The sequence below is a fragment of the Aotus nancymaae genome, unplaced genomic scaffold, assembly GCF_030222135.1.
Source record: "Aotus nancymaae isolate 86718 unplaced genomic scaffold, 86718_ANA_hifiasm-v0.15.2.pri h1tg000010l, whole genome shotgun sequence".
Classification (NCBI taxonomy): domain Eukaryota; kingdom Metazoa; phylum Chordata; class Mammalia; order Primates; family Aotidae; genus Aotus; species Aotus nancymaae.
The window spans coordinates 73,153,206-73,167,955 of record NW_026988421.1 but is presented as its reverse complement, the minus strand read 5'-3'; the positions used below and the strand labels follow the sequence as shown (position 1 = coordinate 73,167,955).

General features: G+C 40.6%; 1 protein-coding gene across 8 annotated transcripts in view; it reads right to left on the bottom strand.

Annotated features, from left to right (window-relative positions):
- Positions 1 to 14,452, bottom strand: part of NRG3 (neuregulin 3) — a 1,106,210-nt gene extending 1,091,758 nt beyond the window's left edge. For 4 of the 8 annotated variants that reach the window (XM_064374390.1, XM_064374394.1, XM_064374392.1 and 1 more), the window contains exon 1: positions 13,487 to 14,309. In XM_064374390.1, the coding sequence (XP_064230460.1) occupies positions 13,487 to 14,309 (823 nt within the window). Of the gene's footprint in view, positions 1 to 13,486 lie in introns of all 8 variants that reach the window. The other 4 variants (XM_064374391.1, XM_064374395.1, XM_064374396.1 and 1 more) reach the window with 2 other exon arrangements.
- Between the last annotated feature and the right edge of the window lie 298 nt (positions 14,453 to 14,750).

The window sequence follows — 14,750 nt, the reverse complement described above, 5'->3', positions numbered from 1 at the left end:
CACAACTCAGTCAACACTTTAATGCTGACACTATCAATTAAGAAACTCTTTAGACATAAAGAAAAAACAATCTTCACAGAACTAAGACCAATAATTGAACTGATTCATGGAGCATATTCTTTTCTTTTTTTCAAAAGCATAACAACTTCTAATTAGAAAAAAGATAGCTCATGACTACTAACTAAAACTTAGAAAACACAGAAAAGTACAATAAATTAGACAGCATTCCTACTCCACAATCCAGAAAGAACTACCATGAACAATTTGGTATACCTCCATTGAATACAGTTACTATATATTAAATCTGGTGACCAATACAGCTTAATATCATGGACATCTTCTATAATTTTCTACCCAAGTTTTAGATAAACATTACATAGTAAACATTTCCTACAAGCCTTAAAATTATTAAAACAAAATGTAATAGCTTTGTAATATCTATCACATGGGTAAACAAAATTTATTTTACTTACTATTTTATTTCTTTTAACTTAAAACATACAAATGCACCTTCACTTGCCAAATATTTCGTTATAGAGTTCAAGGCTTTTCTCTGAGTAAACATCTGCTGTCCTTCTTATGAAAAACTATATCCATAATGTATATTATGATTTTTCCAGTTTCAGTTTATTAATAAAAACTTAACATGTGAAACAATAGAAGTGCAAATTTCATGTGAATATATAAATATATTCTCCTTAAACTTCTCACAACTTTGTCAACAAGCAGCAGTATTTTTTTTAAAGTAAATTACCTTTATGAATTATATCCAATGTAATGAACTTAGTTTTAATAGAAACCACAGTTCACAAATCTACAGAATACTTAAATGCATTACCCAGTTATAGTAACAAAAACAATCAGCATAAACAAGTTTGGGGGCTAATATAACTAATACCTGTTAGCCGAGGAGCTCTCATTTGGTTAAGACAGAAGTGCTACCAACTGTATCTGCTTGGCATGGGGTGGGCATTTGTCAGGGTTTTTTTCATTTTATTTAAGTTCTGGGATACATGTGGAGGATGGGCAGATTTGTTACATAGGTAAACGTGTGATGTGGTGGTTTGCAGCACCTATCAACCCATCACCCAGGTATTAGGCCCCATGTGCATTCTTTATTTATTCTGATGCTCTCCCTCCCCCCCACATCCCCAATGTATCAGCTTTTTAGTAGAAATAGAGAGTATAATACTGAAAAGTCAATGAAATAGAATTCAGTCAAGTTATTTAATATAAACATTTCTACAGCCCATTTTTTAAAAAATTCTGGAGTCTGTAGATTTCGCCACCATGCTGACAAAAGCTTTTGTCTAACAATAAATTTGGGCAAACAACCCCAATTGCCCCCTTCAGTGACTACAACTGTCATTGTTAGTCTATGGGATTCATTTATAGTCTTACGGGATCTTGACAATACAAGCTTTTGAACACTACAGTATCCTTATCCTTCAGCATTGCTATTCAATGACTGTCAGATGATCTTAGTACTTGATCTATTTCCATTTTCTTTTTAAAAGTCCAAGAGTAACAATCTCAATTATCTTTTTCTGTAACAGAGAATTTTTTCTTCTAGCTTAAAGAACACTTGGCAAACAAAAATGTCAAGCAAGTAAGCAATGATTGGGTCTAGTTTGTAGTACCCCTGGCTGAATATCAAGGTCTCACCTATGTTCCACTTCTTAGAACTGGTAGATAATCAATGGTGGGTACCTTGCAGTGTGGCTACAAGATGGAATTCAGATGTTCTGCTGCAGGCATTGCATAGTCCAACTCCCAGAATTGATTTGGTAGGGTCAGTACTTTAGTGTCTACAGAACTAGAAGGTTATCAGAGAGAGATCCAAGATGGCTGATGATTAGCAGCTCGGGCACGTACCTCCCAGTGAAAGCGCAAAGAACGAGAGGAAGCCACACTTTCAGACGAATATTAGTTGCTCACGGACCAGGAGATTCCCAGTGGAGGAGCTCCACGGGTCGCCAGGGCGACTCTTGTGACCGGCGTGGCGGTTTTGCTGGTGCCTTAGCACGCCAGTTCTTGGTGCAGAGTCCGGAGATTCCCGGGCAGAAAAGCACCATCAATCTTAACACCGCTGTTTCGGCCGGCTCAGTGGATTGCTCAGATTTCGGCGCAGGGAATCAACAAGTTGGACGTCAGAGACCCAGTTAGAAAGTCGGTAATTATAAAGACGACAGACGGACAAATATATAATGAAGGGAAGAAACCAGCGTAAAAAGGTAGAGAATACTCAAAATCAGAATGCCTCTCCCTCTACAGGGGATTGCAATTCCTCATCAGTAACAGAACAAGGCTTAATAGATTACACGTGTGTTCCAATAACAGAAGCAGGTTTCAAAATGTGGGTGATAAGAAACTTCTGTGAATTAAAAGAACTTGTTCTAACCCAATGCAAAGAAACTAAGAACCTTGAAAAAAGGTTTGACGAAATGTTAACGAGAATGGACAATTTAGAGAAGAATATAAGTGAATTGATGGAGCTGAAAAACACAACACGAGAACTTCGCGAAGCATGCACAAGTTTAAACAGTCGTATTGATCAAGCAGAAGGAAGGATATCAGAAGTCGAGGACCAGCTCAGTGAAATGAAACGAGAAGACAAGAATGCAGAAAAAAGGATGAAAAGGAATGAGCAAAGTCTCCAGGAAATATGGGACTATGTGAAAAGACCTAATTTACGTTTGATAGGTGTACCTGAATGTGATGAAGAGAATGAATCCAAGTTGGAAAATACTCTTCAGGATATCATTCAGGAAAATTTTCCCAACCTAGCAAGGCAGGGTAATATTCAACTCCAGGTAACACAGAGAACACCACAAACATATTCTTCAAGAAGACCAACCCCAAGGCACATAATCGCCAGATTTATTAGGGTTGAAATGAAGGAGAAAATACTAAGGGCAGCCAGAGAGAAAGGTCAGGTTACCCATAAAGGGAAACCTATCAGACTTACAGCAGATCTCTCAGCAGAAACCCTACAAGCCAGAAAAGAGTGGGGACCAATATTTAACATCCTTAAAGAAAAGAACTTTCAACCCAGAATTTCCTATCCAGCCAAACTAAGCTTTATGAGCGAAGGAAAAATTAAATCCTTTGCGAACAAACAAGTACTTAGAGAGTTCACCACCACCAGGCCTGCTTTACAAGAGCTTCTGAAAGAAGCACTATACTTATAAAGGAACAACCAATATCAGCCTTTCCAAAAATATATCAAAAAGCAAAGAACTTTAACACAATAAAAAATTTACATCAACTAATGGGCAAAACAGCCAGCTAGCATCAAACGCCGGTATTAAACTTATATATATTTTAATTGGATAAAAAGCCAAAACCCATCGGTATGCTGCATCCGGGCCCATCTCACATGCAACAATATACAAAGACTCAGAGAGAAGGAGGAAGATTTACCAATCAAACAGAGAGTAAAAATAAACTAATAAACAAAAAGCAGGAGATGCAATTCTCGCCTCTGATAAAGTAGACTTTAAAGCAACAAAGATCAAAAGAGGCCAGGAATGACATTACATAATGGCAAAAGGATCAATGCAACAAGAAGAGCTAACGATTCTGTAGATCAACGAGATAGAAAATTAACAAGGATATTCAGAACTTGAACTCAGACCCGGAACAAGTAAACTTAATAAACATTTATAGAACTCTCCACTTCAAATACACAAAACATACATTACCACCTCACACCTATTCCAAAGGTGACTACATAATTGAAAGTAAATCACTCCTCAGTAATCGCATAGCATTTTATAGGTTTAAATTAAATATTGGTTGGTTGTTTGTTTGTTATCTTCTTCCCTTATTCCTTCCTGACTACATCATTAAGTATAATTATCAGTATAAAAGAGGTTTTCAATACCCATTACTAAATTGCATTCTAGCCTGGGCAAGAAAGCAATACTCCCATTCTCTCTCCCTCTTTCTTTTCCTTCTCCCTCCTCCCCATTCTCTCTCTCTCTTTCTCTTCCTTTTTCCTCCTTCCTATTCTCTCTCTTTCTCTTTAAAAAAAAAAAAAAAAAAAAGAACTAGAAGGTTATCATTCGAAATGCTCCCTGACACTCTTCGATTGATCAATCTCAGCATATACTGCAATCACTATGGTAACCAAAAGTAAGTTTGGAATGGGCAGAGAAGACAATTTTGACTGGATTTTAGGAAGCAGAGAAATAAAGTCTGTAAGTGTTTTCTGTCATTGTTATATTGAATCACCTACAAGCAGCCATAAGAGAAAAATAGAAAGTTAAAAAGATCAAGGAACAGAAGTTTAGAGATAGGGACTTGTTGCTCAATGGGTACAAAGAATTAGTTACGCAAATGGAATAAGTTCTAGAGATCTGTTGTACAACACAGTACTTAGTTAACAATGTAATACTACACACTTAGAAAAAAAGATTTCTTTTTTTTTTTTTGTCTAATGGAGTCTCACTCTGTCACCCAAGCTAGAGTGTAGTGGAACGATCTCAGCTCACTGCAACCTCCACCTCCCAGGTTCAAGTGATTCTTCCTGCCTTACCCTCCCCAGTAGCTGGGATTACAGGTGTGCACCACCACGCCTGGCTAATTTTTTATATTTTTAGTACAGATGAGGTTTCTCCGTGTCAGCCAAGATGGTCTCAATCTCCTGACCTCATGATCCACCTGCCTTAGCCTCCCAAAGTGCTGGGATTACACACATGAGCCACCGCGCCTGGCCAAAAGAGGTAGATTTCATGTTAAATGTTCTACCTAAACAAAATTAAAACTACAAGAGAACACAAGGAAATTTTTGGAGGTGACGGATGTGTTTAGTACCCTGATTGTGGTGATGGTGTCAATAGGTATATGCATATGTCCAAACTTATTGAAATGTATACATTAAATATATACAATTTTTTGTACAGTCATCCTTCAGTATTCCAGGGGGATAGTTCCAGGATTCCTCTTCCCAGGATATCAAAATCCTAGGATGCTCAAGTCTTTTACATAAAATGGCCTAGTATTTGCATATAACCTAAGGATAGCCTCCTATATAGTTTAAGTCATCACTAGAGTACTTATAAGCAGTATAAATGCTATTTAAATAGTTGTTATACTGTATTTGTTTCTCATTTGTAGTTTTAAGTGTTCTGTTGTTATTTTTATTTTTAAATATATTTTGGATCCTTGGTTGGTTAAATCCACAGATGTAGAACCCGAGAATATGGAGAGCCCACTGCATATCAATTATATATCAACAAAACTTAAACAAGAAGACAACATTCAGAAGAACATATTCTTTATCTTTTCTGAAACATCTGAACTTCTCCTTAGACACAAAATCCAGGCAATTTCTCATTAGAAAGATTCCTGTGTATCAGAGCAAAGAACAGGTATAGTGCAGGTGAGCTATTTATGGAGTTTACAGTGGCAAATGCCACTATCTATGTGTAAAGTGCTTGAAAAAAGCAATGTACACATGAATATAGTGACACTATAACAGTGACTTAGGTAAGTAAGACTGAGGTGGGGAGACATTATCTGTAAAACACTCCTCCAATCTTCCTGATTATCCAAACAATTTCTGCAAGTCCTAGGCAAATTATATATCCTAAGTCCAGCTTGATTAACTTTATCAGTGAGATAATCAAACCCAGGCCTGCAGCTTTTCAATCCTTATTTCAAAAATAAGTAACACACAGAATGTACAGTGCTACACACCCAGGCACACAGTAACCCTCCACATAGGACAGCTATTGTTTTCATTATTACCTAAATCCTTAAGCCCCTTCCAAGACTGAGATCTCTGCCTAATCCTTCTACATTACTAACAGTAAAATTCATGCTACAGAAATCAAGAAAATCTGATCCCAAAATGAAGATGAGTGTGTGGCTTTCTCTTTTAGTGGATTTCTAGCTCCCTGGCAATTCACAGGAAATTATGCCAGAGGTTGCATGTAGTCATGGGAAGGTATCTGAGAAGGCAAGCTGATACGTTTAAGAATTCTTATCAAATGTTTAGCATAAAAACGCTATTTCCATAACCCTGGCTGTAACCTATTAATGCTAAAGTAGTTGCATGGATTCAGCTGAACTTTTCTTTAAAAAAAATGTTCTTATGGCCTACATTGCATCCATGATACACACTTTCACTTCTAGGAAAAGGCCTCAAAGACAAAATCTTAGCACTGGAAGCTGCTAAACTTCCATTATTATATTTAATTCTGAATTCACTTTGTAGGTTAGTTTCTGACTAATCCCTTTTTATGCCCAGGAATGGCAATCTATGCTTTACATACAATCACCAACCTGTCTTGAAAAACAAAAGCTTATAACAAAAACAAAAAGTAATATTTTAAGATGTAATTCAGGATGAGATTTCCAAGAAACACAGATTTAAAGAAATGTATTTCTAAAATGCTAATATTAAAGTTCCCCAAAGTGCAAACACAAACAGCAAATTTAAAAGAGCTCCTTAATGGATACAATCAACCTATTAATTCTTGAGAACCTAATTTATAGTAACTGCTAAGTATGCAAGAGAACTTTAAAGACCCAATGACAATTAGACAGTTTAGGGATGGCACAAAAGGGTGCCTTGGACATATTTTGCTTTATCAAGAATGTTTAGATTTCAGATTTGCAGATCATTCAGCAATCTCACTCATTTTCCCCCAAATTTAAGCTCCTCTCTTTGATAAACATATGCTGGAAATAGGCTTTAAAAAAACAGCTACAAAGCAAAGAATGAGAAATGACCTCCAGTTTGTGGTTCAACTTTCAAGGTGATTTGAGGTAGAATTCCACAGTATATTTTATTGTGTGTGCCAGGGTATCAGAGAAGAATACAGGAAAAACCCAAGGGCATATAAGAACAATAATCTTTCACCATGATGAAAGATCCCTCAAGCTAGGTAGCAAACCAGTTCCAATACTTCAACTGAATTCAATAGTATGACGTGCTCTTGGATGAAAATTACCAGTCTATCTACTTCCCATTTCACTTGACATAAAAACAGTGACTGATTTTCAGCTTATAAATGCTTTAGGGAGTGGCATACAAGCCAGGTTATTGTCATAACCCTCATTATATCAGGGAAGGAAGTTAAAGTTCAGAGAGATTATATCAGTTCTTCAAGGTTGCACATCTATTACAGAATTCAAGGCTAGAGGTTTTATACAGAAATATAGAAATATATATTGTGTATATATACATGTGTATTACACATACATACACACACACACACACACACACACACACATATTTATTACCCTTCCATGAGAGTCCCTAAAAAGTATGGTCATGACTGACTCACATTTCCAATACTGTTACCTCCTAAAGGAATCACTTTCTTAATCTAACTCCTCTTAGCCAACTAGCTGTCACCACACTGCCTGGCAGGAACACACCAATGGGGCCCACTGCACAGTGAAAGGGACACAGCCACCAAGCCAAGGTTAAGGAAATCTACACTCCTCTGCAACTGCCAGTTGAGTTGTGCACTTAACAACACTCAGTTGGAATAATAGACTTGTTTATGTCACTTGTTCTTATGCTAATTATGTAATTTACTTAAATATTATGTAAGCCAATGATATATGATTATGGAAATGATGTATGTTTGTAGTTCTATTAAAATGTAGTTGAATGCTTTGAAGAAACTCCAAAAGGTAAGTTTTTTTTTAAATAAAAAAAGAAACAAACATATAGACAAGGAAACTGTAAAAGATTCCCAAGGCAAGGGTATTATTATTGTATTTATGAAGAATCTGCACACAGATTCCTTCACTACTGTCTTTAAAAAAAGAAGCTGGTAACTATAGGTGTGGCTTATTTAAAAAAAAAAAAAAAAAAAAGCAAAGATGCTAAGCTTAAACCAGTAGACACATACTTAGGGAAAGCCTTTGCCCTATATCAAGACATGGAAGACTGAATGTGGTGGTGACTTAAAGTTTTAATTGTCTGCTTTATGAACCATTACTTTTACAAACTTTCCAAGTCAACCAATTACTTACCAGCATTGCAATGCCCCTAGATCATAATAAACATTTGAAACATGTGACATATATTATGAAAATATAATTATACAAATGTATATAATACCTTATGTTCAATTGCTTAACTGTGTTGTGGAATCAGATTTTAAAATGCTATCAAAATTAATATGATTTGTACACCAATCTATGGGGAAAAAGAAATGACCATTAGCTTCCATCAAGTTTTTGGAATCCTTAATTATTGTTTTAAATCACCAAGATAGTTTAATAACACAATTACCTGAATGAGATGATTTTTTTTCCTTAACTGTCTACATCAACTTAAGCAGTTTAACTTACCAAAATGGTTAACTTAAAACAACTTGAAGCAACATGTTTAGAACATCTAAGAAATTTCATTTAATAATTATTAACTCCTTGTAGTGTAAGCTAAGGAAAAAAGTGCTTACACACACACACACACACACACACACACACACAGGCCTGAAAGAACCTTCAGTGAGAGCCATGATTGAACTATAAAATACTGTGGAAGATAGGACTACAGGAAGTCTTCAGGGGAAGAGTGAAATGGAAAACCAAACTAAACATGTGTCTCACAATTTTACTTATAATTGCATGAATAGGAAACATCTATTTAGGTAAGTTTTGATTGTGATATTGCAAAGTTCCAAATTGAGTCCATTCCTCACTTCACTATGTATATGGTTCTGGAGGGAACACTTTCTTGGGTCGATAAGTAAAATTTCTAGGATCTCAAAATGTGTTTGTCAATGCAGTACCAGCTCTGTCCTTATCCAACACACTTGTCTAAAGATAAAAACAGCTTGAAAGAAAGAAAAATGAATTTCAGTTCTATTCAGAAGCAATTCAAATGCATTTTAAAGACTTAGATTTATGACTATTCCCTTGCTCTTATATATTTCAGGGCCAACTTTCATGTTCCATTTTTGACATCCCAGATAAAATATTGAGATATGTTTGGCATTGGAGATGAGAGGTTATGAGGAAAGAATTTCTACAAAAGCAAGTTGAAAATCAGCTTTCTTCTCATTGTGTACGAAGAGGAGGACGGGCTGAGAACGTAGCACCAGACAGAGGAGAGATGGTATTCCTCTAAACCCTGGATCTCCCAGAATGGCACTGATTTCAAACTATACCAACACTCCTGTTGTCAACCAACCTGAATTTGGAAAAGCTTCATTAACAGAGAGAAATTGCCAGAAACCAGCTTGCTTTTTTGGGGGCGGGGTGGAGGAGGAGTGGTCAGGTTTTAGAAATAGCATAAATATAAAGGTGGCAGAATTCACAAATCAAACCTGCAGAAGGGACTCTCACTTAGCAACAAGGCCTCCTATCCCTCACTACAGTCTGAAGAACTGGGGAGGAATGCTTAAACCGCATTGTCTTAATGCACAGAGACCAACGAGTCCAAACTAAAAAGGGCCCTAAAAATATCCTTGCCAATACACCCACCACTGTCCTCTTTTTTTAATTAGGACCGTGAAGTGCAACATAAGTGTGTAAGAGCAAAATTGTACAGTATAATTGATTAAAGCAGAAAAGTCTCATAATCCTGTATTAAGGCCAAAGGAAATCAAAACATACTCAGGTTGCAGCATGTGCTCATAAAAAAAGCTCTCAATTGGATTTCATAAGAAATATTGATCCTGAGCTCTGAATTCTCTCTTTGGCTATCACTCATGACTGGGGTCAGTACCTTCTATGTTGGATGCCTTCGAAGGCCTTGACTCATGTAGACAGAATACAACAGACAGGAGTAACTTTATTTAAACAAATTATATCTGATGCTGCTTATAAAGCAGCCAAGTGTACTCTTATTTAAGGAGTATAGATGTTGAAAAGAATAAATAAGAAAATAGTTGATTTTGTCAATGCCTCTCTTAAAAATTACAGTAGGCATGACCAGGTAAAGTTTTATATAAAAAGACTTGATTAAATTAAAATTGCCCCCATACCCTGCTTAAACATAAAATGTACATTCTACATTTATTTTTTTGTAAGTACACTATTCGATATTTGTGATATTCATTGCAATTAACTATATACCTTCCAAATCTGACCCAAAGAAAAACCTATTAAAAGAGGCTCTTTGTCTTTAGTATTTGAATTTAGCCAATGACTCTGGGCTATCACCTGTTAAACAGTGCTATAAGCTTAGTAGAAGAATTCCGAGTCTCTAAAACAATCCACATTTGCATTGGCAATATTGTACAACTATGTTTCAAATCTGACATTGAAATTCAAGGAGCTGTAAAAGGGAAAGGATAATTGTACATTGGTCAAAATCACTGTTCTCTACTGTCTGTAGTAACCTCCCTTTGGCTTGATAAACTTGTCAATTAACCTATACTTTCAAATACAAAATGCTTCAAAGATGTTTTTGGTGAAATAATCTCCTCTGGCAATATGATTAAGATATTTGTTTTTAGAGTCTAAAGTGCAAGCAAGTAGTAGGCAATTGGAAACCCAAGAATCCCCACTGAAGAAAGTTTTGGTCCAGCTCACCGCCTAAACAGTGGAAGATGGGAAGAGTCAACCTGCAAACCCAACTTTCTCCTCCTGCCTTTCAAGTTCAATCCTTTTTTGTCTTTAATCCTACAGAATATTAGAAACAGTTCTCTAACTGGGCCTTCCCCATAGCAAAATAGCTTTTGCTTGAAAAAAATCCTATTATCCATTAGCAAGTGTGTTCATTGTCAGTGAATCAGCCTCTTCCACTCCAAAGAGCTATGCTGCCTTTTACAGACAGGATCCTTCTGATTGATCTAAGATGATCACAAAGACATTCATTCCATAAGCCTTGAGATATCCAAATCAAGAGCAAAGATCCTGGTCATTAAAGAATTTGTGGGTTAGTCAAAAAAAACAGAGGATCATCCTTAACCACTTCAAGTACTACAACAGAATCCATTACTTTCATTAAAAAAGAAGAAGAAGAAAGAAAGGATAGAAAAGACCCACTAAAGTATGGAGGTTGGAGCTGGGGAAAAGGAAATTTCTCTCCTGGGAACTTTAGTGGCATAATCAAAACAAGTGAAAAATATGAACACCAGTGATTCAGGCATTTTTCATCCTACAGTAGCATTGTTGATAATCCCTCAAATGAAATCTTAATTTCCTTTTGTTAATCATCCTGCAATCTTGGATGAAAAAAATAACTAAACTATCCTCTCTCTTTAAATCACCATACAATTTCCCTATTTAAACTCTCATATTATAGAAACTACATAAACCACCTTTCATTAAAATTTCCCTTGTTGATAGATACGAACCAGGTCAATTTCCTCTGGATTTTGCATACTTGTGTTACATATCTTAATTTAACTGCTTGTAAAGGTTTAAAAAAGAGAAAGAGCTGGACTTAAAATACAAATAAAACAAATACTGCTTATATGTCTATGTGAACATTGACACCATTTACAGATTTTCCCCCTCTTTTCCTTGGGGCTGAGGGCCCTGTCAATAATCATTACTTATTAAACAGGCTGCCATTCCCTTCCATAGAATGTAGGAAGAGAGCATTGAGGGGTAGAAATAATTACCTTGGGCTTTTCTTTAAAGACCTCCAGAATGGAACGCAAGGAAATCAATTGAGCAAGAACATGAAATACCCCTACCATGTGTAGTCCCTCCCCTCCCCCAATGCATACAAGGGTTGGAGGTATACCATACTCCATTATTCATATCAACTGCATCAAAAAAGCAGATCAAAAATCTTGGGTCTTCAAGATAGACTTATTTTCAATCCATTGAATATGCTCACACATACACTCATGAATCCTTCATCCTTCTACAAAACTCAAGCTAGGTTTATTGAGTGGAGGCTCTAAACACCTCCTGAAAAATGTGCTCTCAAAAATGACTGCTTCAGCCAAAGGGGAGACTAGCAGCAAGTTACTAGCTCTACTGCCATTCTGGTTTATGGCAGATTCTTTCCTTCTCTCCTTCCTGTCTCCCAATTTATCTTCTAGGCTGTTTTTTCCAAAGCAAAGTAGGTATTTGTTTTTGGTTTTGTTTTGTTTTTCCCTTTCCCTCTCCTGGACCTTACTTAGAAATACACTAAATGCTTTAAAAAGAAAACAGTTTCAAGGGTTAAGTAACACCCAGGGTAAGACTGTAGGTCGGGAAATGAAAAATTAGCAGATAACTGAAAGTTAAGCCGATTTTCCCACCATCACTGAAGAGTTAATGACGAACACTCTTTCTTCCCCCAGATGCTATGGCTCAAAACACAAATGCAATATAAAGACAGCATAACCAGACAGTTTTTGCAAAATAGCCTTGCACAGAACTTGAACTAGCAGGCTGGGGTTTGTCCTAAATAACCTTCACAGGTTGCACAAACTGTTCCCATATCCTGTTCAGATCAGCTTAAAAGATGCCTGAAATTTCCTTTGAACAAGAAGGAGGTGGGGGGTGGGGGTGGGAGGTCAATTAGTCACCTAAAACATGTATAGAAATATTGAGAAAATATGCACTTTCTATACAAATAAACAGAAAGCGATGATGCTTTGGGTATACTGGCCCATACTCGCACCAACTGAGCCCAGGTTGAAGATGCTACATTCTAACGGTGACATGTTTGCAAACAGTTGGATGTTCTCACCCCTGAGTGCAGAAAACTCCCAACTCGCCCATATTTTTCAGGCACAGAGGGAGAGGAGATAAGGTTCACACCCCACCTTTGGGAACGGAACAAAAGCAAAGGCTTGGCAGGGCTGAAAAAAACTCCTCCTTCCTCAGGACCCTAGAGGTGGCAGCTCTGCAGGGCTTCCTTCATATTTCCTCCTAGTTAACTCACTCTCGGCGGCCACAGAATCAATGTCTACATCTGGGAATGGCCACCGGCAGGCTAGAAGGTGATCAGTTTAGCCCTTTTCCCAAGTCTCCCAATGGCTTCTAATTAACCCTTTCTGGTTCCTACTCGGGTCAGGACTGCTGGAAGCGTCTTCAGCTACATTCTACCAAGATCTCCATTAAATCGTCACCCCACACATGGACATAACTTCCTTTTGTGGTTTATCGTAGTTCAATTTACATGTGCTTTGCTTTCTTTCCTTCCTACCGGCGGGCAGAGAAGGGACTCAAGTGCATTCGAGAAGGCCCTCTCTCCTCCCGGGCCCTCTACTGGAGCGGGATCCCGCAGCTCGCCAGCAGGTCTGCAGTGAGGAGGGATCGCACTCGCGTTAACCCTTTGAAGGGAGTTAGGAGATGTATTCTCATTTGGGACCCGCTAAAGTGGGGCCCGTGGAGCCTGACAATCTCCCTACCCTTCCTACACGCCACCACCCCCACCTCAGACCCAGAACAGGCTGGCACCTTCTTCCCCCCTGGTGGACAGTTTCAACCAGCTCTCACTCTGCCCCAAACCTGGGATGGGGGAGGGGGCTTGCTAGAAGGCAGGCGGTGAAGGGAAAAGACAGCAGGAGGGCAGAAAGGAAACTCAGTAGTAAATCATAGTTGAGACACACTGTTTACTTACGAAATTTGGGGCTGGTGCTAGTTTCTGGTGTCGTGGTGGTAGAGGACGAGGAAGAGGAGGAAGACGACGAGGCAGCATCCTGAAAGGGAGACAGGGTCCAGGAGGGAGTAGAATCGTGAAGGTAGGAGGAGGTAGCGTATGCCGCAGTGGGCCAGGAGGGCATTGCCTGGGTGCTTGGGGTTCCTGGCACCGGGGGTCGGGAGCCCGGCGTGCTGCTACTGAAGAACGCGGCCGTGGTGGATAGGACCGTCGAGGGGGCCGCAGTGTTCCGTGCTGTGGTGGAGCGCGGGCTGGCCCGGATGGGCACCCGGTGCCCGGGGAAGCGAGTGGGCGCCCGAGTGATGGTGGTCAGGCGGGTGCTAATCCGGTTAGGCGTCCTGGAGGAGGCGGCGCCCCCGGCGGAGGGGGTGGCGGGGGACGTGGTGGAAGTGGTCGTGGTGGTGGTCTCCATGGCCTTGGGGAAAGAGCTGGGCTTGGAGAGGAAGAACGGGTCCTGGCCCATTCCCTTGGAGTCCACCAGGTCGGTGGGCACGTACTCCTTGACGGAGCCCACCACGATCCATTTGAGAAGCATGAGGCTGAGCCCCAGGCCGATGAAGCCGATGAACAGAGGCACCACGCACAGCCACGTCTGCTGCCGGTTCCACACGATGCAGTCGCTACAGCGTAACTCCCGGGGGGGCTCGGCCGCCCCTTCGCCGCCGCCGTCCGGGCCCCCGCCCGCCGCTGCCGCCGCCGCAGCCGCCGCGGTGCCCTCCTCAGCCGAGGCGGCGGCTGCCGAAGCGGCACCAGGTGGCGAGGCAGCGGCCGCCCCTTCACTCATCCTAGGAGCTGGTCTTCACCTTCGCCCCCCCGAGGGCCGCGCCAGAGGCATGGGGCTGCGCGGGCCGGGCGCGGGCGCGGGCTCCGGCGGCGGCGGCGGCGGGCTCGGGCGCAGGCAGCGGCCGCGGCGGCCGCATGCAAATCGGCTCCCTGCCCCCACGCCCCTCCCCCCGAGAGGCGGGCGGCGGGCGGAGAGGAGAGGAGCGGGGGAGGGGACGGGGCCAGGGAGGGGGCGGCGAGGAGCGCGGAAGAGGGGCGAGACGGGCCCCCGGCGCCGCCGGTCGGTCAGGGAGCGGCGGGGCGCGTCTGCAGCCCGCCAAGCGGCCTCCTGCGCGCCGGGGCCCCGCGCCCGCTGCTGCTGCTGCTGCCCGCCGCCTGCGAGCGCTCCAGCCGCGCCGGCATTCTCGGGGCACCGCGCCCGGCCGGCTCCCTGGGGCGCCCG